Raw genomic sequence first — 25,307 nt, 5'->3', positions numbered from 1 at the left:
GTCAACAGATTTAAAAAGAAATCTGGTCATTCTTCTGTGTGCACAAGAGGGATTGAATTTGGCATTGACCCACAAGCTGCCAAGACCAGCAGTTGTGCACCGTCTCCTCGCAACATGGAAAAAGAAAACAAAGCTGGGGCAGCCAGGTACGCACTGGGTGCGGCCTGGGCCCTGCCCACCCCGGTGCTCCGGCGCTCTGCTCTGCCAGGCCACCTTGTTAGGCTGAGAGGGGCTTCAAACAGAAGCCGCATTTGGTGCCCATTGCTTCTAGTGCAAGGCATTGTACATGTCACTAACCACTCTCCTTGTACAACGGTATTGAATTGGAAGTGATTTAAAGTGAACGTGTACATCCACAACTGGGCTGGAGCACTTGTGTGGGTGAGGGGAGGTGAAGGTGAAGTGCACTTTTCACACCAAAGTGGAGAGGAAGTTCTTGTCCCTGACCCTCTAATCCAGTGGTTCTCAACCTTCTGGCCCTTTAAATACAGTTCCTTATGTTGTGACCCAACCATAAAATGATTCTCGTTGCTACTTCATAACTGTAATGTTGCTACTGTTATGAATCGTAATGTAAATATCTGATATGCAGGATGATCTTAGGTGACCCCTGTGAAAGGGTCATTTGACCGCCAAAGGGGTCGCGACCCACAGGTTGAGAACCGCTGCGAATCTAATCCAAAGCTTCCCAAATATGCTCTCTACTTCTTGCCACTTAGTGGCCCATATTGTGCTGAGAATATGGGAAAAGGGTTAAGTCAGGACACTGAGATCAAAGCTGCCCATAAACTGTTTAGATAAAACTAATCCCTAAATTGTGAAAAAGGCAATTTCTGAATTAGCATTTTTATCATTTTAAATGTGCATATTAAATGTACTTGCTAAATGTTATGTAGAAATATTTGACTATTTTATCTATATTCTAAAAGTTTACATATTCAAGTTGTCAAGAACAAAACATAAAACCTTTTTGCGGGGGGTAGGAGGACGTTCTTATTGGAAAAATTGACACTCACTTTATAGTTGAACATATTCTCCTTATAACTTATAATGATTTCCATTAAAACACACCTAATTCAGTTTGGGTGAATTAATTGATATGTATAATGTTGACTGTATTTTTCTTTTCCCCCAGGAATGAAAAAGCTGTGAGCTGCTTATACCCAAAGCCTAATGCAGTTTGTAGGCTGATCTGCTTTCCCTGGGCAGGAAGTGGCTCCCTTTATTTTGCCAAATGGGGCGAAAAGATGAATGACTCACTGGAAGGTACGTTAACTTTCAACACCATCCAGGCAATTTATATGGTCAGATGGCCAACACCTATAAGAATTCGAAGCACAGTAACGATTTTCCATATTGGGAGACACACAATAAGTTATTCAAGATTACATTCTAATAACATAAATTTTATATTTCTAAAGTAAGAAATTCTGTTACCTTTATTTTGTTATTATTGGAGCTAGAAGGACTTTTTAGGAAATGGTATTCTAACCTTGCACTTGTTTTTAATGTAATTATTGACATGGTAAAATGGAATCTACTATTTTACAGTTGTTTTCAATTTGTTCTGTCTGTGAGTTATTCCATTTTCCGTTTTGTCTTTTTCTTTTGAATGAACGTAATATTAAAACATCATTTTTCTTTGTACTTCCTCTATTGCCTTATAAGCCATATTTCTCTTTTTAGTGGTTGTTATAGAATTTACAATAGACATCTTTCACTTATCAATGTCTATCTTCAAAAAGCATTATTCTTGGTTAAACTTATTCCTAAGCATTTTATTGTTTTTGATGCTATTGTAAATGGAATTGTTTTCTTAATATCTTTTTTGGATGTACATTGTTGGTCTACAGAAATGCAACTGATTTGTATGTTAATTTTGTATCCTGCAACTTCACTAAATTTGTTGATTAGTTCTAACCATTTTTTGGTGGAGTCTTTCTATATAAAGTCATGTCATCTGCAAACAAAAACTTTTTTACTTCTTTATTTCATTTCTTTATCCTTCCTAATTGCTCTGGCTAGGACTCCAGTATTATTATGTTGAATAGAAGTCTTGAGAGCAGGCATTCTTGTCTTAATCCTGATCTTAAAGGAAGAGTTTTCAGCTTTTCACCATTGAGTTTTATGCTACCTGTGGCCTTGTCATATATGACCTTTGTTATGTTGAAGTACATTTCTTCTAGGTATATCTCATTTGCTGAGAGTCTTTATCATGAAAGGAAGCCACATTCTTTTTATTCACCTATTGAGGTGACCGTATGAATTTTATCCTTTATTCTGCTAACGCAGTGGTTCTCAACCTTGGCTGCACATCAGAATCACCTGGGAATCTTTTTAAAATCCTGATTTCTGGGCCTCATCCTCCGGAAATTCTGTTCCTTAGTTACTAATGTTGTGGCCCCACCCCATAACAAAGAAACAGAATTTCTGGAGGATGAGGCCCAGAAATCAGGATTTTAAAAAGATTCCCAGGTGATTCTAATGTGCAGCCAAGGTTGAGAACCACTGTGCTAATGTGATGTATGAAATTTACTGATTTGTGTATGTGTAACTATCATTGCACCGCAGAGATAAACCCCCCTTGGTCTGGTGTATGGGTAGTTCAAAAAGCAGTTTCAAACAGCAGTTTTTCCAAAGGAGGGACCACTATGCTTCAGTTATACTACTTGATTCTACCCAACAGCACACTGCTGTTTTATTTCATGTAACATATAAAAACTTTAAAACTGCATGCTTCCATTTCCCCTCCTGTCCTTTTGCTATTGTTGTCATACGTTTTATACTTCTACAGTAAATTTTTACTATTTTTGCTTTGAATAATTATAATTTTTAAATGTTTAAATGAGAAAAACAGCTTTTATATTTGCCCACATTTTTATAGTTTTTAGCATTTTCTTTCTGTATAGTCTGAATTTCTATCTAGAATAATTTTCCGTCAGCTTGAAGGAAATATTTTTGTAGTGCATATTGGCTGGCAACAAATTTTCCAAGGAGACTGCAATTTTCTGTATTTTTGCCTTGACTTCTGAAAACTATATAATCTGGATATAAAATTCTAGGTTGGCATTTTTCCTTTATCATTCTAAAAATGACACAACACTGTTCTCTGACCTGTGTTGTTTCTGTGAGAAGTCAGCAATACTTATTATATTTAGATGCAATTGTCTTCTTTTCTGTAGCTGATTTTAAGACTGTCTCTTTATTAATTTTAAGAAAAAGGTGCCTTGTTGAGTTTTTTTGGGGGGGATCTGTGGATTTACAATTATTATTAAATTTGGAAAATGTTCCAAGCATTGTATGTTTGAAAATTATTTTCTACATCTTTCCTTTCTCAATTTGTTGGAAAGTAAATATCAGTATATGTTATGTTGTATCACAAATCAGCGAGCTGGACAAGATGCCTAATGAGCCAACTAGTTATGAGTCATCTTTATTGCACACAGGTTCAGAGCAGATTACCTCTGTCAAATTCTGAACAAACACAAGAGGGAGTATTTCCTTTTTATATCCTTCTAGTTCTTTGTGTAAGACAGCTTGTAACCTTGAATACGTATCGTATCTAATCAAACACTTATAATATCTATACAGACAACTTATAATTTTGAGTACATATTATATCTAATCAAACACCTGTAACCTTGGATGAACAAACATTTGGCAGAATATGTGAATTAATATAGTGTATCAGCCCCTTTAGATGGCTATCTTGCAAGGTCAGACAATTAAGTTTATCTTTTCTATTCAAGCAAAAAACAAAGTTATTTTACACTCTAAAAATAACAGAGTTGCCCTACAGAATAAGAGACCAAGAATAACAGAGTAGTTCCAACAGCAGTTTTTCCAAAGGAGGGACCACTATGCTTCAGTTATACTGCTTGATTCTATCCAACAGCATACTGGAGTGCTTCATTTTTTTAAATTCCCACCCAAGGATATGTTTATTAATTTGACAGAAAGAGAGAAAGAGAGGAAGAGTGAGAAAGAGAGACAGGCGAGAGAGAAACATCAACTGGTTGCCTCCCAGACCCATTCCTAACAGGGATTGAACCTGCAACCTAGGTATGGGCCCTAACCAAGAATCAAACCCTCAACAATTTGGTGTATGGGATGATGCTCCAATCAACTGAGCCACCTCGCTAGGGCGAATTCTGTTCATTTTTTAAAGCCACTTTTCTCTGTGCTTCAGTTTGAATCTATTGTCCTGTCCTTCCTAAGATCTTTCTTGTTGGTGGGTTGTAACCTTGAATTTTTTTTCTCACAGTATTGTGAAACTCAAACACCATTCTTTTTTTTCAATAATTTTCTGTTTTATTTTCTTAATCTCTTAATATGCTAACTTAAGAATAAACCAAATGCTTTAAGGGAGAAAGCACTGTACTTCTTGTCTCTCTGAGATCATGGGCTCCTAAATTCTAGCTGCTTTTACAGCACTGTATTTCCATTTTTGTCTCTCTAGCTCAGTGGGAATGCAGAAAGCTCTGCTGGTATCTTGGTCTCTTAGAGGTAGCCCTCAGCTTGGAGTACAGAACTCTTGACCTGTGCCAAATAATTGACATATTTCCATAATGGAAAAGAGGCTGGAAGAATCTCAGTTCACTTTTCTAGAATCCTCTTCTCTCCAGGCAAGTTCTGACTGCCTCAGCAGCTTACAGATGCTTTCAAATAGTGAGTGAGTGTGAGTGTGTGTGTGTGTGTGTGTGTGTGTGTGTGTGTGTGTGTGTGATTCCATTTTCTATTTGTTTAATCAGAGCATTGGCCTCATGTGAGCTACTTCTGAATAACCAAAAGTGAAAAGCTGGTATATAAAGTAATATAACAAACCATAGTGTATCAACTACCTGCCTTTCAATATTACCTTCTTTTTAATCCTCACCTGAGGATGTCTTTATTGATTTTAGAGAGGAAGTGAGAGAGAAACATCAGTTGTTTTCCTCCTGTACACACCCCACCCAGGGATTGAACCTCCAACTTTCTTGCTGTACAGGTCAATGCTCCAACCAACTGAGCCACCTAGCCAGAGCTCAATATTACCATTTCAACATTATTTGCTTTAAATTCTTTTGCTCCTGATTAAATAAGGTCTCTATTTAATTTTTATTGTAAATACAATTATTTATCTTTTATGTTTTCTCCATTTACTTTTTTCAATTATAGTTGACATTCACCATTATTTTATATTAGTGACAGGTGCACAACATAGTGGTTAGGCAATTACATCCTTTAGGAAGTGCTCCCCCTCGTAATTCTAGGACCCAGCTGGCATCATACATAGTTATTACAACACTACAGGCCCAGTGCACGAAATTCGTGCACGGGGGTAGGTCCCCTCAGCCCAGCCTGTACTCTCTCCAATCCGGGACTCCTTGGCGGATGTCCGACTGCCAGTTTAGGCCTGATCCTGGGGATTTTAATAAATTTCCTATTTTTACTGGGATCAATTTGGTAAATTGTATTTTTAAAGATACACAAATTACATGTAAATTTCCATGCAGTCGGACATCCCTCTTACAATCCTGGACCACTGGCTCCCAATTGCTCACCTGCCTACCTGCCCCCTCCCCCATGTCGGCCTGATTGCCCCTAACTGCCTCTGCATGCCAGCCTGATCGCTCCTAACTGCCCCTCTACTGGCGTGGTCGCCCCTAACTGCCCCCCACTGCAACCAGGTTGCCCCCAATTGCCCCCTCCCTGCCAGCCTGATCGCTCCTAACTGCCCACCCCCCCAGGCCAGCCTGGTCACCTCCAACTGCCCCCCTCTATTGGCCTGGTTGCCCCTAACTGCCCCCACTGCCAGCCTGGTTGCCCCCAACTCCCCCACCCCACCAGCCTGGTCACCTCTTACTCCCCCCCCCGCCTGCCTGGTCACCCCTAACTGCCCTCCCTGCCAGCCTGGTCGCCCCTCACGGCCCCCCGCCCCCCCCACCCCCCCACCCCCTGCCAGCCTGGTCACCCCACGCAGCCTGCTGTTCAGTTGTTTGGTTGTCCCTCACTAACCCCCTTGCTGGCCTAGTCGTAGGCAGTCATCTTGTGAGGGCATGAGGGTTAATTCACATATTACCTCTTTATTATGTAGGATTACTGACTATATTCCCTATGGTGAACATTACATCTCTGTGACTATTTTATGAATACCAATTCTATACTTTTAATAAATACAATTTTAAGAAATGGTTTCAGATTTACAGAAAAGTTGGAAATATAGTACAGAGTTCTCATGTACCCCTCACCCAGTTTCCTCTCTCATTAACATGCTATATTCCTATGGTACATTTATCACAACTAAAGAACCAACATTGGCACATTGTTGGAAGGAAGGCTAACTAAACTCTGCAGCTGATTCACATTTCACTACTGTTTCCTTACTGTCCTTTTTCTGTCCACTTCGGATACCACATTATTTAATCATCCTATCTCCTTTGCCTTCTCTTGTGTTTGGCAGTTTCTCAGACTTCCTGTTTTTGATGCCTTGACAATTTTGAATAGTACAGATCAGGTATTTTGTAGCACATCTCTCCATTTGGATTTTTTTTGATGTTTTTCTCATGGTTAGACTGAGATTATGGGTTTGGGGGAAGGAAGGCATGGAGGTGAAGTACCATCCTCATGATGTTATGTCAGTGTAGGTACTATTAATCCGATATATCACAGATGATGAGAAGTCTGATCATCTGGCTGAAGTTACATTTGCCAGGTTTCTCCACTGTTAGGTTACTTTTCCCCTCCTCCATCTTCTGCTGTTTGGAAGCAAGTCACTCAAGGGATAAGGAGTTAAGCTCCATCATTCTGAGGATGGAGTACCAACATAAATTATTTGGAGTTATATTTCAGATATTTTTAGGAAAAATTCTTATGTATACTTTCTACTCCCATTCCTTTTTTTTCAGTTAGATGATTTGTATATAAGGTATTTCTTTGCTTACATTTCGCAGGTTAAATGTGTCCAAAGCCACATTTATTAGCTCTTAGAAGCTAGGAAGTCTTATAAAATTGTATCTTGACTTTTAGGCTTAGTAATTATAATTTTCTCAATTGTAAAGGGAGATGTTTGGACTGAGCTCATTTCCTAACCTTCCTCCAACTCTAATATTATCCAGTTTTCAGGAGCCAACAGCCTTCCTGTTTGGTTTATTTGAAAGTCAGCTCTAGAAATTTCACCTACAGTGATATTTCCCAAAGTATGTGAACATGTACGAACAGGGCTCTAAACTATGTAGTTTTTAGTGACAAAACAAATAAACCATAACTTCCCTCCAAAAGCCTAGGAAAACATTAACATCCATGAATAGAAAATTAGTTAAATGATAGAGCATAATTACAACTGGAGATACTTCCATTAAGAAAAAATGAGTAAAGCCTGCATGTGTAGATATGGATAACAGTTTGTTGTATAATTGATGAAAAAAAGCTAGTTGCAAACAGTGTTATGGTATGCTCCCATTTGTGTAAATCCCTAAAAATGCACACATATACACACACATACACAGATTAATACGATGGAAGCATGCACAGAGAAAGGTATGGACACTACACGAAAACATGGCAGAACACACAAAACTGATAACAGTGGTTTCCTTTGAGGTGATGAGGAAGGATTGAGGAAGTGGAAACATTTTGCCTTGTATTTAATGCATTTTTATATCTGTGGGGCGCGGGGGGTTCTTGTCATATGCCTGTTTTACTTGGAAACATTTTCTATGCTTCCACTCTAAAGAGGTAAGGAAGGGAGAGCTTTCTCTAGCTCCCAGCATTAGGCAGAGCTGTTTGAAAGTATTTTGGAAAATGTAAGCCACTTTATAAACAGGAGCCATTACTGCTGTTTGCAAAGAGGCTGGCCTTGGTGAGAGCCTGCCCACGCGTGCACACGGTCACACAGGCACACCCCGAAGCTTCTTGTTCTCCGTGCCATTTTCACACCAGCCCCTACATGCATTTGCATGCTAAGAAAGGTTTTTCTAGAGTTCTTCTGGGTTTTGTTTTTCTTTTTCAGTCATTTCATATTTGGGAATAATTGTTATAGCTATTTCAGAAAAAGAATTTGAACACTTTCCTTCTTTTTCTAAGCTCTGGAGAGTTTAAGTAGCATTCATATTATGTCCTGTGAACATTTAGAAGAATTTCCCTAGACCCGTGGTCGGCAAACTGTGACTCGCGAGCCACATGCGGCTCTTTGGCCTATTGAGTGTGGCTCTTCCTAAGCCTTAGGAGTACCCTAAGTAAGTTAATAACAATGTACCTACCTATATAGTTTAAGTTTAAAAAATGTGGCTCTCAAAAGAAATTTCAATTGTTGTACTGTTGATATTTGGCTCTGTTGACTAATGAGTTTGCCGACCACTGCCTAGAGACAGTCATTTAGGCCTAGTGGTTTTTTTACATGAATACATCAACAACTCCTATTTCTTCTATAAAAATTATCTGTTTAAATTTCCTATTTTTACTGGGATCAATTTGGTAAATTGTATTTTTAAAGATACACAAATTACATGTAAATTTCCAAATTAATTGCATAGAGAACTGCCAAAAGTCTCTTTTGATTTTCAAAATTTTCCTTGAGTTTAAGGGTTGTTTCCCCCTTTTTTTTAATATTTTTTATTGATTAAGATATTACATATGTGTACCCTCTAACACCCCCCCCCCCCCGCTCATCCCCTCACCCCCCCGTTGTCCGTGTCCATTGGTTAGGCCTATATGCTTGCATATAAGTCCTTTGGTTGATCTTTCCCCCTTGCCCCCACCCTCCCCTACCTTCCCTCCAAGGCCCGACAGTCCAATCAATGCCTCTCCATCTCTGGATCAGTCCTTGTTCATCAGTTTATGTTGTTCATTATATTCCACAAATGAGTGAGATCCTGTGGTATTTATCCGCTCTCCAGTTCCATCCATGCTGTGGCAAATGGTAAGAGTTCCTTTTTCTTCTTCCTCTTCTTAAAGAATACCTTTCAGCATTTCATATAATGCTGGTTTGGTGGTGATGAACTCCTTTAGCTTTTTCTTATCCGTGAAGCTCTTTATCTGACCTTCCATTCTGAATGATAGCTTTGCTGGATAAAGTAATCTTGGTTGCAGGTTCTTGCTATTCATCTCTTTGAATATTTCTTGCCACTCTCTTCTGGCCTGCATGGTTTCTGTTGAGAAATCAGCTGACAGTCGAATGGGTACTCCCTTGTAGGTAACTGACTGTCTTTCTCTTGCTGCTTTTAAGATTCTCTCTTTATCTTTTGCTCTTGGCATTTTAATTATGATGTGTCTTGGTGTGGTCCTCTTTGGATTCCTTTTGTTTGGGGTTCTCTGTGCTTCCTGGACTTGCAAGTCCATTTCTTTCACCAGGTGGGGGAAGTTTTCTGTCATTATTTCTTCAAAAAGGTTTTCAATATCTTGCCCTCTCTCTCCTTCTGGTACCCCTATAATTCTGATGTTGGTACGCTTGAAGTTGTCCCAGAGGTTCCTTACACTATCTTCGTATTTTTTGAATCTCTTTTCTTTTTTCTTTTTCGGTTGGGTATTTTTTGTTTCTTTGTATTTCAAATTTTTGACTTGATTCTTGGGATCCTCTTGTCTGCTGTTGGATCTCTGTAAATTATTCTTTATTTCAGTCAGTGTATGCTTAATTTCTAGTTGGTCCTTTTTCATGTCCTCCATGGTCTCACTATACTCCTTGAGGGATTCATTAAATTTATCGGCGGTTTCCATAACATTCTTGAAAAACCTTGTAAACGTGGCCTTGAACTCTATATCCAGTCGTTTGCTTTCCTCCGTTTCTGCCATTTGTGACCTGTTTCTTTGTCTCCGCATTTTGGCTGCTTCCCTGTGTTGATAGAGTGGCCCTGCGCTCCAGGTGTCCCGTAGGGCCCAGTGGCTCAGCCTCCCCAATTACTTGGGGTGGACACTCTTGGTGCCTTGGTTGTTGTAGGATCACTGGGAGGAATTGACCTCCAGGCCAATTGGCTGTGGGAATCAGCTGTGTCTGAAGTGGGAGAATGGTCCCCCTCTGACCACTGGGTACAGTGGCTCCTGGATCTAAGGAGGTGCTAATTCAGCCCCTGCCTGAGGCCACACAGCAGGTGTCACGAAGAGGCTCAGCTGTGATGCAATGCAAGCCGCTGCGGGGCCTTGGGCCTTCTCTTGGAAGTTCCGGGTCTGGCTGGCCCGGCTGCAGTTAGGTACATTCACATGCAAAAGCCTCTGCCGCAGCCTGGGTGGGGCGGGGTCTCAGGGAGTCAAAGGGCGGAGAATGCAGCTATGGTGATTCTCCGTGCCCGGAGTCGCGCGTCTCAGTGTCCCGGTAATGGCTGCAAGCACCTCTAAGGGAAAGCTGCCCTCAAGTTCGCCCGCTGCCGCCTGACAGAGCAGCTTCTCCCCGTATGAGACCTGGGTCCCCAGAGACTTGCTGGAACCGGAGTTCAGAGCAGTCGGGAGCTTGTGATTCAAAAAGACAGCCGCGTCCTCAGGTGCCACCCTATTTCCGCGCGCGCGAGCCGCCGCCCGTACCTCTGCACTCAGCCTCTGCAGCTCCTCTGGCTCTCAGCGTGCTTTTCTTTTCTTCTAGTTGTAGAAATTACACTCAGCCAGCCTTCCTGTTGTTCGGGATGATGTTTGTTCCGACCTTTGCCGTATTTTTCAATTGTTGTGTGGGACGGCGATTTCCCGGTGTTTATCTATGCCGCCATCTTAGTTTCTCCGATCCTGGTTGTTTCCCTTAAACTTCCCTTATTTTATATATTTTCCCTTATTTTATATATTTTCACTTCCTCCTTTTTTTCTTAAATTGTTACAGTGATTTTCCTAAGAAAAAAAAATACTGAATTGGGGTTAATTAATATTTTAGGAGAGTAGTGAAAGGAGGAAATCAAAATAAAATAACCTTGTTAGAATAAATTCAGATGAGTGATCTGAAGATTTTACAGTTCACGGCCAATCATGGACTATTACTACTTAGGAAGAAAAAAGGTCCTCACATCATAAATAGTGCCCCTTTATTTATAAGAGCTTGACTGAGTGTTCAGTTATGGCTAAGAGACTGGCATGAGAGCCCAGGGGGAATGGAAGAATTGGAAGTTTTACTTTTTACATGGTCACCTCTTGAACCTTTCATAAGGGACAGCAGGAGTCTTTTCAAAGTACATTGATGGTTTGGACAAGTGGAACATCTCATATTCAAATAAATCTGTGTGTGTGTGGGGGGAAAGGCTGCTCCTTTAAACCAATTTTTCAGTAGTTCATATGTAAAAATGTATAAAGAATAATACCTCAAACTTAACCATGGCCACTGCTCCCCTTGAATAATAAAACATTACAACTGAAAAACATTTACGTCTCCATGTACTCCCTTCCCAATTGTATTCATTCTCCCTTTCTGACCTCCTCAAATACCTAAATAAGATACAGGATTATTTCACATATTTCTAACTTTATATAAACGTATCATAATATAAACATTCCTCTGAAACGTGCTGTTTTCTTCTTAACTTATTTTTTAAGATTTATCATGTGTATCTCTATTTCATTGACTTTTAACTATTGTATATTATTCCATTATATGACTATAACACAATTTATGTATGTATCCTTCTCTTTATAGACATTAAGGTCATTTTATTGTTTTTATGTTATAATAATGCTTCTACGAGCAGTCTTTTATATATCTTCTTGCATACATGTGTAAAAAAGTCTGTATCTAGGAGTGGAATTTCTGGGTGGTAACGTATGAATGTCTTCAACTATATGAAATACTAGAGGCCTGTTGCATGAAATTCGTGCATGGAGAGGGGTGTGTTCCTCAGCCCAGCCTGCACCCTCTCCAATCTGGGACCCCTTCAGGGATGTCCAACTGCCCGTTTAGGCCTGACCCTGGTGGGATCGGGCCTAAATGGGCAGTCGGACATCCCTCTCACAATCCAGGACTGCTGGCTCCCAACCAGTCACCTGCCTGCCTGCCTGATTGCCACTAACTACTTCTGCCTGCCAGCCTGATTGATGCCTAACTGCTCCCCTGTCGGCCCAATTGCCCCCAACTGCCCTCCCCTGCCACCTAGTCACCCCTAACTGCCCTCCCCTGCAGGCCTGGTCACCCCCAACTGTCCTCCCTTGCAGGCCTGGTCCCTCCCAACTGCCCTCTCCCCTGCTGGCCATCTTGTGGTGGTCATCTTATGTGTTAGAGTGATGGTCAATTTGCATATTACCTCTCTATTATATAGGATTGCCAAATAGTTCTTCGAAGGAATTGCAGTGACTTACACTGTCAAAGAAGTATATGGAAAGAAAATTCTTATTGCTCTATATTCTTGACAATACTGTTAATGTTAAATTTTACATTTTTAAAATAAATCTGTGCATGAAATTACTCTGATTTTATTTTTTTCCAGTGTTATTGAGATATAAGTAATATTTAACATTATATGTTTTAGGTGAACAACATTATAGTTGTATATATAAATACATCAAAATGATTACCACAGAAAGTTAACATCTATTGCCTCACATAGTTACAATGTTTTCCTTCTTCTTTTTTTCACAATTTTTAAGAGTTACACTCTTAGCAACTTTCAGCTATACCATATAGCACTGTTAACTATAGTCACCATGCTGTACATTACATGGTGACTATAGTTAATTATAATAATCAAAACAGAATGCTATTGGCATAAAAACAGATACATAAACCGTTGGAACAGAATCAAGAGCTCAGAAATAAACCCATGCGTATCTGGTCAACTAATATCTGACAAGGGAGACAGGAATATTCAATGGAAAAAAGATAGTCTCTTCAATACATGGTGCTGGGAAAATGGGATATTCACATGCAAAAGAATCAAACAAGGTTACAAGCTGTCTTACACAAAGAACTAGAAGGATATAAAAAGGAAATACTCCCTCTTGTGTTTGATCAGAATTTGACAGAGGTAATCTGCTCTGAACCTGCATGCAATAAAGATGACTCCTAACTAATTGGCTCATTAGGCGTCTTGTCCAGCTTGCCAATTTGCAATACAACAAAATAAGTCGAAGACAAATACCATTATGATCTCACTCATATGTGGAATCTAATGAACCAAATAAACTGATGATCAAAATAGACCCAGAGTCATAGAAGCATAAATACACCATTGAACCTCAGAGGAAAGACAGGGAGGGTGGGTGGGAAGAGATCAACCAATGAACTGGAATGCATATATGCAGAACCCAGGGACACAGACAATGGGGTGGTGAGGGCCTGGAGGGTTAGGGGGACGGGAGCGGCCTGGAAGAGGTTAATGGGGGAAAAAAGGAGGATCTACTAGCATGTAATACTCTCAACAATAAAGATTAAAAAATAAATAAACAAAAATCAAAGTCCAGTACCACAGAGTTATTTTTTCAGCTTCATTTTCATCAGATTACCAAGATAATATCAATTTAAACTTCAAATTTGCATAAATGCAAGGCTTCGGTTAAAAAAATATAAGGGCAGACTTTTTCCATTCAGAGACAAGGTAAACACAGAAAGTTATTATCTCCCTTTGGCATTAGGAAGATTTTTTTTCCCTCGTCTACTTTTCACTGAGAGTTTAGAGCTCAGAGTCCCTGGCTTTATGTCAAGGGCTCTGTTATAGGTCACCCTTGAAACCTGATAGTTTATTTTCCTGATGTAGGCAATAGGTGTCAGAGTAGCCATTCCATTAGTACATGCTCATTACTTTTACTGTGAGCTAACCTATTATATGGATGTTTCATTTAGTATTTCTAGGTATTTTGTAGTTGGAGAGCATTTTTCAGATAGTCTGCTGTATCTTATGGTACTGCTTTTTCTCAGCAAATCCTACATCTTTTATATCACTGGATTTGACATTATTCATTTCTTTGAAATTATTCATGTCATGTTAACATAAGCTCCTTTACAATGTCACAGTATCTCACTCACTCACTGATGCATTCACTTGTGTTTTCTGATCTCCAGTGCACTCCATAAGGCTCGCTGGGAGAGAGAGTCGATTTGAAGAGCCTTTTGCCAGTGACATGTACCAGATAGTTGGTGAAATTGTTTGTGTTCTGCTGCCAGTCCTCCAGGATAAACCATTTGCATTTTTTGGCCACAGGTATTTAAAATCTGTTTTAAAAGCCATTTCCTCAATCACAAGTCGTTGGCAAATATTGTTCTTTGTGTCTTGTGAGATGCATACTTTTTGTATTGTTACACTGCTTCATCGCTGCTTAAAGGAGTGAGTGATTAAATATGGCTATAGCTATTCTCAGACAAGAAAGTTAGACTGGAATAGTGCAATAGGGACCACAAAGATATAAATGCCAGGGTGTGTGATGAATTGTGAAAATCCTGAGCTCCTGGCATCTTCTCATTGGAAAATAGTCCTAGAATATTGAACAATTATGGCCAGTCACAACTCTTACAATTGGCTGTTTGTATAGTAGTTATATCTTTAGGCAAACAACAACAAAAAACAGGACTTGTAAAATCAAGATTATAGCAGTAACTTATATTGCACTTATTTTTAATTTTAACAATTATATAAATAGTATGTGCTAGATGTATAATTTTAAGGTTATAATGTGAAACCTGCAGTTTTAACTGCCTCTTAGCCAGTTTGACCTGGGACAAATTCCTACGGTTTTTGAATTAGTTTCCTTCTCTGTAAAGCTGGAAAAATAATAGTTCCTTCTTATGAGGATTAAAGAATAATGATCATAAATTATTTGGTATGTGATAAGAACTCACTAAATTTTGGCTACTATGTTATATAATATTTATAGATATGGTCAGGCAAAAATTAAAAAAGTGTCATCCTAGAAAGTATTTTAAAATTTTGATGTGGTTCCATAGTATGTTACATATATGGTCCTGCTTTATATCTTTTCCTGACTTTCTTTCACCTACTATTGTTGTGAAGGTCACATTGCTTCATGACCTGTTTTATCATTTTATTAATCTCCCTCTGTGGACATCGTTACTTTTATCTTTTTCTGTTAGCCAAAGAACATATATACATAGCCACGGACACAGACAAGAGTGTGGTGATGGGGGGGGGGGGGAAGGGGCGGAGTGGATAGCGGGGAGAGGGTGGGAGCTGGGTAGAGGTGGGTAAAGACGGGGAAGGGGCACATCTATAATGGTGTCAGCAATAAATATAATTTTTTAAAATAAAAAGAAATGTCTTTAAAAATTTTTCAATGAACATTTTTATAGAAAATTTTGTATATATCTCATAAGTTTCTTAGTATAAATCTTCAGAATTTCGGTTAAATGATATGCCCATTGTTAGAGCTCTTAATATACATTTCCAAATTACCTGCAATTTACCCTTCCTCAGCAATGAACATGACACTGAGTTTCCCTTTTCCTCCCTTAAGATATTTACCAAAGTAATCTTTGGCGGTATTGTTTACAAAACATATCTACATAATGTCTACTGTAGCTCACAAACTTTTTGGTCCCAGTACTGTTTTAATACTTTTAAAAAACATTGAGGACCTTAGAGAGCTTATGTGTGATATTATGTCAATATTTACTATATCAGAAATTAAAACTAAGAAATTTAAATACACACATGTTAAAATAATATTAATAAACCCGTTGCATGTTGTCATAAATACAGTTTTAAGTAAAAGACTGTATTTCCTCTCAAAATTAGTGAGGGGTAAGGCTTTTATACTTTTGCAAATCTGTTTATTGTCTGGCTGAATAGAAGGCAGCTGGATTCTCATTTCTGCTTCTGCATTCAAACTGTTGCAATAACCCACGTCACATAGCCTCAGGAAAACTCAACTATGCACTCAGAAGAGGATGAGAGTAGGAATATAACATTTTGGCATTGTCATGAAAATAGCTTTAACCTCATAGACCACATGAAAAGGTCTCAGGAATTCCCAGGCGATCCCAGACCATACTTTGGGAACTGCTGATACATACTATCAAAGGCCTAGTGATAGAGAGCTGAAGGGACAAAAGGAAACTGAAATAAATTTCAAGGCATTGTGGAGTAAGTACTAAATTTTGGCCTGAACTATCTAGGATGTCTTAAAAACACTTTTTATGCTGACATAAGTTGTTGAAAGTATACCCTCATAAATACATTTATTATTTAAGTAACTTATACTTTTCTTTGCAAATGTCACGATCATTGCTGTTTTATGATCCTTATCTTTATATACTTTCAGTGGATTACCATGACTTTGTTGAACAGTTGTTATCATGTTTTTCTTTCCCAAATTTAGTATGGGGGCCTCCATTGCTTTTATGACTGCACTACACTTAAAAGAAAAACATAAGCTAGAACCGATGCATTTATTTGTGTCAAGTGCAACTCCTCCTCATGTAAGTAATTCCATTTTCCTTAGGGTAAGTGGTGAAGAGGAGGGAAATGAGGGGGAAATCACGACGCTATTTCCCTATATGGTAAATTCTGGCCCAGCATGGGGATGATGGTGAGACCCTACCGGCTCATGAAAACACCCTCAAATTTCTTCCAATATCATCTCCCCTTTTCTCTGAAATGCACTTTAACCATTTCCTGGTCAGTCCCCGGTATCTCCAAGCCATTGTTGACCCAAAGTGCTTGTTCTTTCATTCTGAGTCAGGTGGGAATTTAATCAACGTTCAGCTAAGTAACTGGGTCAGAGCCAGGAAGAATACTTGACATCTCTAAAGGGGAAAGTGACCTCAATGTTTCGTGCTACCCTGGCTCTTCAAGTCAGTGCTGCTGTGCTGCCCACACTCCTGCCTTGCTCTCCCTCCCCCTGCCGAAGGAAGGCCCAACGGCCAGCGCCGGCATTATGACACTGGGTCCTAGTGTAGGGGAACTTTCTTCTCCCTGCTTTTCAAAAGAAGGAGGTCTGCCCCGAAACCTGTAGATAAAGAAGTCCTCTTCTGACCCTGACTTGATGGCATTTCCCTGGAGAGGGAGCTTCCTGTTTATGAACGAGTACATTATATGAAATATTAGACTTATGTTGTTCATGTTTCAAGTCAAAGGCCAGGCCTCGCATTCCTGAAGATAAGGAATTGTCAGAAGAGCACTTTCGCTCTTTCATTTTGACTTTTGGAGGCACTCCCGCGGATTTGATTAATGACGAGGAATTTTCTCAACAATATTTGCCCAGACTGATGGCAGATGCACGCATTCTTTGCGATTACACGTAAGTGACTGAAATACATGCTTTTTGAAAAAGAAATAATTATCTGTAGAAAAATATAGGTTGGAAATTCTCTGAGACTGCTTATTCAGGAAGACAACATCCTAAGAGTTTGATTTTATTTCCTTTAGAGCCACTGTGATATTTTTACTGGCTCAGAATGTGATGATCCACGTCCTGAGTGGTTCAGGGTTTGGGATCTGGAGAAGGGCCGTGTGCAAATGACAGAGACGAGACAAGAAATAATAATTTGGAAATATTGGGGGCCAGGCAGGAAGGCCAATGCAAGGGGAAGGACTTCCCCTCGTGCCCAGGCCTTACCAACCTTTTATTCAATTTTGGATACACATCTAGCTCTTAGGCAGGTAACTGTGGTAACAGACAGACTATCTTAAAGGTCAGTAAATATTAGAAAGATTTACTCTGAGACTATTTGGTCAGGAAATTGCTTGAGCCACCATTGTCTGGACTAGACAATCGGTGCATAGCTCTGGCCCTGCCAGGGCTCAAGGATCACCAGCATTCCGGGCTCCTTGTTTACACTTCTCTGATAGTGAAGACAATGGGTGGCTTCCCACAAGAATGGAGCGTGGGCACAGAAATAATATAAAATGATATAAATGAAAGATAAATACAGCATATCTTTGTTTTAAATATGTGTGTATATGTGTGGCTCAACATACATGTTTTATCATATAACATGTATTTGTTGAATAAACTAACACCAAGGCACCCTCATCCTCTCCAAGGGCCAGAAGCAGAGCCCTACTTTCTGAACTGTGTGGAGGTAAAGCGGGGAGGAAGGAGTGGTTGGCTTTTTTTGTGAATTCTGTTCCAGAACTTGTTTAACCCCCTGGCATCTGACCATTGCTTTGGGATGTATGCACTGGGGCTTGATGTCTGGAGGCCTGGAGACCTGACATTCTATAAAGCCTCTCCAGTCATCTGAACCTGCCCCTGGCTCTAACTTCCCCATCGCAGTGAGTAGGGGCCGGCCTTCGGCCCTTAGTCACCATTAGATTCTGTCATGCATTCCTCCAGTCTTTCCTGGGCTTTGTCTCCTCCACATACGTCCCTAGAAGGCAGATGCTTGGGCCTATGTCTCTTCTCTTTCCTCCACAAAGGCTAGACGTAGGCATAGGGCCACCATGACAATGTTTGTGGTGAGAAGTTTATACAAATATCTATAAACAGGGGAACGTACTTGAAGCATCTTGAGAACAGAGACAATCCCACTCACCTATGACACATCCCTCCGTACGCTGCCATCTCCAATCTAGCACTAAGTCCACCAGCTGCCCCTGGTGACCGGAGTCTGTTCCTCTTGCCATTCTGTCCCAACCGTCTTTGCCCAAGTGTGAGTCTCACAGGGATAAGCTGTCTGTGTCGCTGTCTGAGCACAGAGTCAGAATCAAAGAAACCAGTCCTTCCCTGCCCCCAAATAGAAAAGTAATCCCAGTCACTGTGGACATTCAATGAAATACTGTAGGCAAAAGCTGGTTTTTAATCATTAAGCCTCGCACAATAGTCAAACATGCTGTCTGTACACTCTGCCTCCCAAGATCAAAACCCTCTGCCCGTGGCTTACCAACCGTGGCATTCAGAGCAAGTTTCTTTAACAGTTTGTGTCCCACCTGTCAGAGAAAGGAATAAAAACTCCCTCCAGGTGTTGCGGTGAGGACTAAATGAGGTCAGATTGGCAACGTAACTAACTACCACAACTGAAAACACACACACAAAAATTCACTCCCAAAGGCTGTTGTGGCTTTAACATCTCAGCAGAGCCTCAGGGTGTCGGTGGTGGGCCATGTTCAACCACAGCCCACCAGAGGAAGTGAAATAGGGTGATTACCCACGAGCCCCGGAGGAGGTCCACGGCACGCCTGGAGGGCCCAGGGCGGGCAGGGCGGGTGTAGGCAGACAGTGTGGCAGGACGGGGGCACACACCTTTATTATAGTGTCTGCGGTGGAGTGCTTTGGGGTTCCTGGGCCAAGGCCAGATTGGTCAATTCAAACAAAAAAAGTGGGGTTTTGTACGCTTCATGGGGGTCTTGTCTAAGGGATGCATGAGGGGAAGGCTCTGGGAGGCAGGAGAGACTGTTTATCCCAAATGTTGCTGGGCGAGTCATATCAGGGACTTACCCTTACTTGTGACTTTGCAGCTGTCATCTAGGCTAGTGTCACTCAAGGCCCCCACAGGCTGCTTAGCCACACAGTGGATGCCAAGGCAGCAACATTAGCCACACTCTCAGCAGCTTTCAGGAGAAACCTCCCCAACACCAAAGTAAAAGAGAAATCACTCACAGGGATATTGTGCTCATACAATAGAGAAAACCTTCTTAGCACTCTCCTCCCCCCCCCCAGTAAATCCAAGTGTAATAGCTACTCACAATATACCATGTGCGAGTGAGTGCACATGTACAGTGCGAGTGAAACTTTGTGGCCCATGAGCAGAAGTCGGTATTTTGTGGAAGAGCCACACTCAAGGGGCCAAAGAGCCGCATGTGGCTCGCGAGCTGCAGTTTGCCAACCACTAGTGTCCAGAATGGAAATCTGTGGCGGGTGGGAGCTGTGATGGCTCCTGACTCACTCAAGCTCCTCGTCTCCTGCCTGAGCGTTCGTGCTGTTCTCTTGTCTCCTCCTAGAACCTGATTGTATACTAGTACATGTGAGGCTGTTGGATTTTGTCCCTTTGGGTCTGGAATAGTCTTGCCCTTTTAAACTGTCTTTCTTTGCCTTTCAGTTTGATGAATTCCTGTTGACCATCTTCAGGTTCAGTGATTCTTTCCTCAGCTATATCCAGCCCACTGCTGGGCCTGTCAAAGGAATTCATGTGGGTTACAGTTTGTTCCTACAATTTCCACTTGACTTTCTTATAGTTCTCACCTCTTTAATACACTTTCCCATTTGCCTACGCATGTTGTCCACCTTTTCCACGACACCCTTTGACATCTCACACACAGGTATTTTAAGTCCCTGTCAGATAGTTCTATCATCCGGGTCTTATTGAGTCTGATTCTTTTCGTTGCTTTGCCTCTTGACAATGGAGTTATTTTTTGCTTTCTTATGTCTGATAATTTTTGTTTATTGAAGGTCAGCTATTATGCATAAAACAGAGACTGTAGGATATATTTTTACACCTGGACCTGAGCACATCTCATCAGGCTATACGTATGGGGAGTTGAGTAGATCTAGACTGGAGATGACCTGTTTGGCTTTTGTTGTTACTATTGTTCCTCAGGGCAACGCTAGCTTCCAAGACCCTAGTGTTACGTGTGCTCAGCATGGAGACTGGGCAGCTGAAGAGTTTTCCTCAATGCATCAGTCTTTCCTGTGACTCATAGAACAGTCTGTCCCCACTGACAGACAGTTGTTACCTGACGTGTGGTGTCAGCCTTTGGGGTAAGACGGGGAGTTGTTGGACGTCCTAGAGTCTTGAGCTCCCATCTTAGGCAGGTCCCCTGTGCCTGGGCCCTGTGAGTGGGACTCTCAGCATGCCTGCCCCTTCTCCCCGTGTCTGTGGTTGGTAAAGATGTGGGCCCTCCCCAAGGGTGGAGGGTCAATGCTTCCGGGCCCTGCAGCCTTGGTCTTCAGCTGTAGGGAAGTGAGTGTCTGATGCCCCGCCTCCAGCAGCTTGAGGCTTTTGCTTAAGAAAGAAGGGTCTGGGTAGGGCTGGGATTTAGTGCCCATGTTATGGCCTATCTGCCCACCTGCCCCACCTTGGGGACTCTTTCTGGCCTCCTGCCTTGTTCCCAGTCTTCCTTTCTTTTTGATTTGTGTGTGTTTTTTTTAAATATGCTTTTATTGATTTCAGAGAGGAAGGGGGAGAGAGAAGAGAGAGAGAGAGAGAGAGAGAGAGAGAGAGAGAGAGAGAGAGAAACATCAATGATGAGAATCATTGACTGGCCGCCTCCTGCACAGCCCCTACTGGAAATCGAGCCTCTAATCTTGGCATGTGCCCTGACAGGGAATCCAACCCTGACCTATGAACCTCACCACTGAGCCACACCGGCCTGGCGAGTCTCTATTGTTTTAAGCCCCCTGGTTGGTGGTCACTGTTACAGAAGCCCCAGCAACGGACAAGAGGAGGTCAGCGGGAAACGTAGTCAGGACCGTCCTGTGTCTCACCGCCCAGGGCCCCCCAGGCCTCTGAGGGGGGAATGCTTGGCGGATCCTAGTGGACCACAAACACTGCAGGCTGAGTGGGCAGCGACGGCAAAGGCGAGGCAACCAACCGCGCTCTCTGCTCTCTGCCTCGTACAGGCATCCGCCTGCTGGCCCCGTCCCTACGTCCATCTTACCAGACAGCCAGCAGCGCCCACCCGACAGCGTGGAACTCCACGCAGCTCTTGGCCAAGTGGCCGGAGCCCAGGCCAAGCAGAGGGAGAGGTTTGCTAAAATAAGGCCAGGCCACGGGTGACCTGTGAGTTTCCATCCGCCAGGAGAGCAGGTTGCTCAGTTACCATGAATAACCCAGACGGGTGTCTATTCCAAGGTACATGACACTACCTCCCCCCCCCCCCCCCCCCACAGAGGGCACTGGCCTGTCCATCTCCTGCGGCAGACACAGCCACCCCCACTCCCCAACACACACACACACACACACACACACACACACACACACACACACGCCGTCAGGGAGGGGTGACCTCCGGGAGACGACCGCCACCCGGCACTGTGGCCCTGGGCCCGCCCGTGCGGGGGCCACACCTGCAGAGAACACGCCGGACGGTGCTCCGGCCCGTGGGCAGCACCCGGCCCCGCGCGGGCGCAGGCACCTGCTGAGGTCCGAGGCCCTGTGACGGCAGCGCCACCCCGCCGCTCACACGCACTTCCGAGAGGGGGCGGCCCGGGCCCGCCGCTCACACTCCCGCTTCTGCACCGGCCCTGCTGGCGAGAGCCCCGCCGAGGGCGGACGGGAGCCTCCAGGTCCCTGAGCAGGTCTCGTTCCTCAGAGCTGTGACCCCCACTTTCCTCTCGCCGGACGGCCCGCACGTGCAGCCCCGTGCGCGCCTTGGCAGGGAGCCCTCGCCCTGCTGGCGGCTGCCCACCCGGTAGCTGCCCGCGCGCTGCTGGTGCTGGAAGTCGCGAAGCCGCTCGCGGGGCAGCCGCCCACCCGGCGGAGAGGAAACTTCCTTCGCGGGCCGTCCCGCCGCCGCCCGTTCCTCCTCCGGCTCCGGCTCGGACTCCTCCCGCCGCCGCCGGGCCGGCCCCGCCGAACGCGCGCGGGCAATAGCTGCCGCCCCAGCGCCCGGGGCCGAGACCCGCCCCCAACAAGTTCTTCCTCGGGGGTCTCCGGGCCCCTTTCACGGGAAGGAGGAGAGGCGGGGGGCGGTCGGGGGCCGGGTCCCAGGTGCCGGCGCCTCCGCAGCTTCCGCCCCGCCGCCGCCGGTGCGCGCTGGCTCGGGTGCGCTCCTAGCCGGGCTGCAGGCGCCCTCTGGGCGGCCGGGAAGGAACCCCCTTTCCGTCTGGATTTGCAGAGATTCAGTCCGGGCGCGGGCAGTCTCTCTTGTGAACCCGCCCTGAGGCTGGTGGAAAAAGACCGGCGAGCAATGTGGATTCTGTCTGACGACACCTCCCGCCCCCCCATCCCCACACACCCCTCCTGCTTGATCTCCTGCACGCTGTTAACATTTTAGCGGATTTCTTCTTCCTTGAATGGCCAGCACACCCCTTCCTCCTGTGCTGTGAGCATGTGAGCCAGTCTGCACGCCTCGCATCTCCTTAAAAGTGCCTCACCCTCGTTGGAATTTCTTTTCTAGTTTGCCTTGCAGACCCAGCTCTCTGATGAGTTCAAGGAGTTGTGATCTTGTAGTTTGTTGGGCTTTTTCTCATCATCAGGTTGAGAGAGGCACTTCTAGTTTTCTACTTTCTGGGCAAGAGTGGAGATTTTTTTTTTTTAAAAGAGTGGGAATTCTGCCCTAACCGGTTTGGCTCAGTGGATAGAGCGTTGGCCTGCGGACTCAAGGGTCCCAGGTTCGATTCCGGTCAAGGGCATGTACCTTGGTTGTGGGCACATCCCCAGTAGGGAGTGTGCAGGAGGCAGCTGATCGATGTTTCTAACTCTCTATCCCTCTCTCTTCCTCTTTGTAAAAATCAATAATTTTTTTTTTTTTTTAAAGAGTGGGAATTCTTGCCTGGACTATTGAAAGAGCCAGTGAGCTGGTCATAGACCCTGTGTCCCACATTATATCCAGATGTATGAAGTCAACTTTTTTCACAGCGCACTTGCCTTAAATCCTTTGGGTGGCTTCCTGTCATTCTAAGGGTGACCAAAATCCTCTATGAGGCCTAGACTTGGATCTTACCCACCTCTTTTACCTTAATTTGTCCCAATCCCCCCTTTACTCTCTGAAAGTCATTGGTTTGTGCTCATTCTCCTCCCTCTTCCCCTGCCGCCTCTCTCCCCTTTTCCAAGTTTTGTCCTGTTAAATCAGATCTCAGATTCAACTCCTTTTCCTCGAGACCTTGCTTAATGCCACCTCACCCCCAAATGTCAAGTGTTCGTAGGTCCTCCTTGGCAGCACTTACACATCTCTCTAGTTATCTAATTATTTCATTTATGTCTGTCTCCCCAGCCAGTGTCTAAGTTGCAGGAGGAAAGAGACCGTGTTTATCCACAAGTTCTTAGTGGCCAACATGGCAGCCAGCACCACACTCAATACATGTATGTTGCTGTTGGGATTAAACTAAGAATGGGCGGAACCGACTCAGGGAACCTGCTGGCACAAACCTGCTTTTGTTCTGCTGGTTGCAACTCTCTCTGGCCCATGGAGAGCTGGTTGTGTCTGGGGAATGGCAGTTAAAGGGCCTAGTTGTAACAGCCTCACCCTGAGTTGGACTGGGGGCCCAGGTGCCATCCAGCTGCCATCTGTGCTGTTCTAGAAGTTAGGTGGCTGGAACCACAATCTGACATGTGGAAATATGGCTGGTAAAAATTTTTTTGAATTGCTAGAAACAGCAAAAGAGAAAGAAGTGAGGACACACCCAGTTCCATTCAAGTGACACTGGTAATACTTCAGGAAAGATCCTAGGAAAAGTTACTAACTGGCTCTTTTCCGTTTACAGCTTTAATGCACCATCTGAGGCCCTTCTATCTTGTGACTTGACATGCTTTGTTGGATCTGAAGATGTAGTAGAGGATATAGAAGGTGAAATAACTTTGAGTATTTTATTGAGATAAAGTTCAACCAGCAGTTACTGCAATGAGTAGAAAATGGGCCCAAGTTTTAGCTATACTAATAAAAGGACAATATGATAATTAGACCGGGAGACAGGACATCTTCTGACCATGCGACTTCCTTCCAGACAAAGCCACAGTGGTGGGGCAGAGGTGGTTAGGGGCAATCAGGCTGGCAGCGGAGGGCAGTTGGGGCCATGAGGCCAGCAGGGGAGGGCAGTTGGGGGCCATGAGGCCGGCAGGGGAGCGGTTAGGCAGCGATCCAGCTGGTAGGCAGGCAAGTGGTTAGGAGCCAGTGGTCCCGGATTGCGAGAGGGATGTCTGACTGCCAGATTGGAGAGGATGCAGGCCGGGCTGAGGGACCACCCTCCCATACATGAATACCGTGCACCAGGCCTCTAGTTTCATATAAATGGAGAGATGTTGGTCATATGTAAAATGAGAGAATGCAGGTACTACTACTATATACTGATAGGTCATAGAGAAATTAAAAATGCAGGACTTATAGAATATGAGACCTTGAAACCAACTTGCCACTGGGCTCAGATCTTTGAAAGGTAATATCTGGAAGTAAATGTTTTGTTGTTTTTGATGTCATTTGTTACTAAATTTATAATTTTGTTTATTTTTAGCCTGGAAAGATGTAATCAGTGGAAGTTTTCATATTTATGTGCGTCCAGGAAATCACTTCTATCTCATGGAAACTTCCAATGAGACCTTCATCATGAACTACATAACCAAGTGTCTAGAAATATCGATGCTTGCCTGACTAGACGTTTTTCCAGTCTTAAAAAGTCAAAGTGATTATGTGATAGTTTGAAAAATTTTTTCAGAAGTAGTTCTTTGTTTTCATTCAGAAATTGGAAAGTTATACATTTGCTCCTGCCAGGGGATTTGTTATATATATATACACCTGTATCTGGGGACAAAAGTCAGATGGGTCAAGCATACTTCTGGTAGGGCCTTTGTCTTTGTATTAGAATCTCATCTGAGTCTCATCTGT

The 25,307-nt window shown here is 43.2% G+C and overlaps 1 protein-coding gene across 1 annotated transcript; it reads left to right on the top strand.

Annotated features, from left to right (window-relative positions):
• Positions 1–114: 114 nt before the first annotated feature.
• On the top strand, positions 115–25,073 carry OLAH (oleoyl-ACP hydrolase; the record flags this gene model as incomplete). The annotated part of the gene is made up of 7 exons (XM_081104864.1): positions 115–146; positions 1,136–1,266; positions 13,937–14,075; positions 16,207–16,306; positions 16,958–17,127; positions 24,193–24,275; positions 24,937–25,073. The coding sequence occupies 7 exons, from the start codon at positions 115–117 to the stop codon at positions 25,071–25,073; spliced, it is 792 nt and encodes a 263-aa protein (XP_080960990.1).
• Positions 25,074–25,307: the final 234 nt, after the last annotated feature.

The sequence above is a fragment of the Myotis nattereri genome (assembly GCF_964212035.1).
Source record: "Myotis nattereri genome assembly, chromosome: 1".
NCBI classification, from domain to species: domain Eukaryota; kingdom Metazoa; phylum Chordata; class Mammalia; order Chiroptera; family Vespertilionidae; genus Myotis; species Myotis nattereri.
Note: the sequence above shows the minus strand (reverse complement) of the source record. Positions and strands in the feature narration are given on the sequence as shown.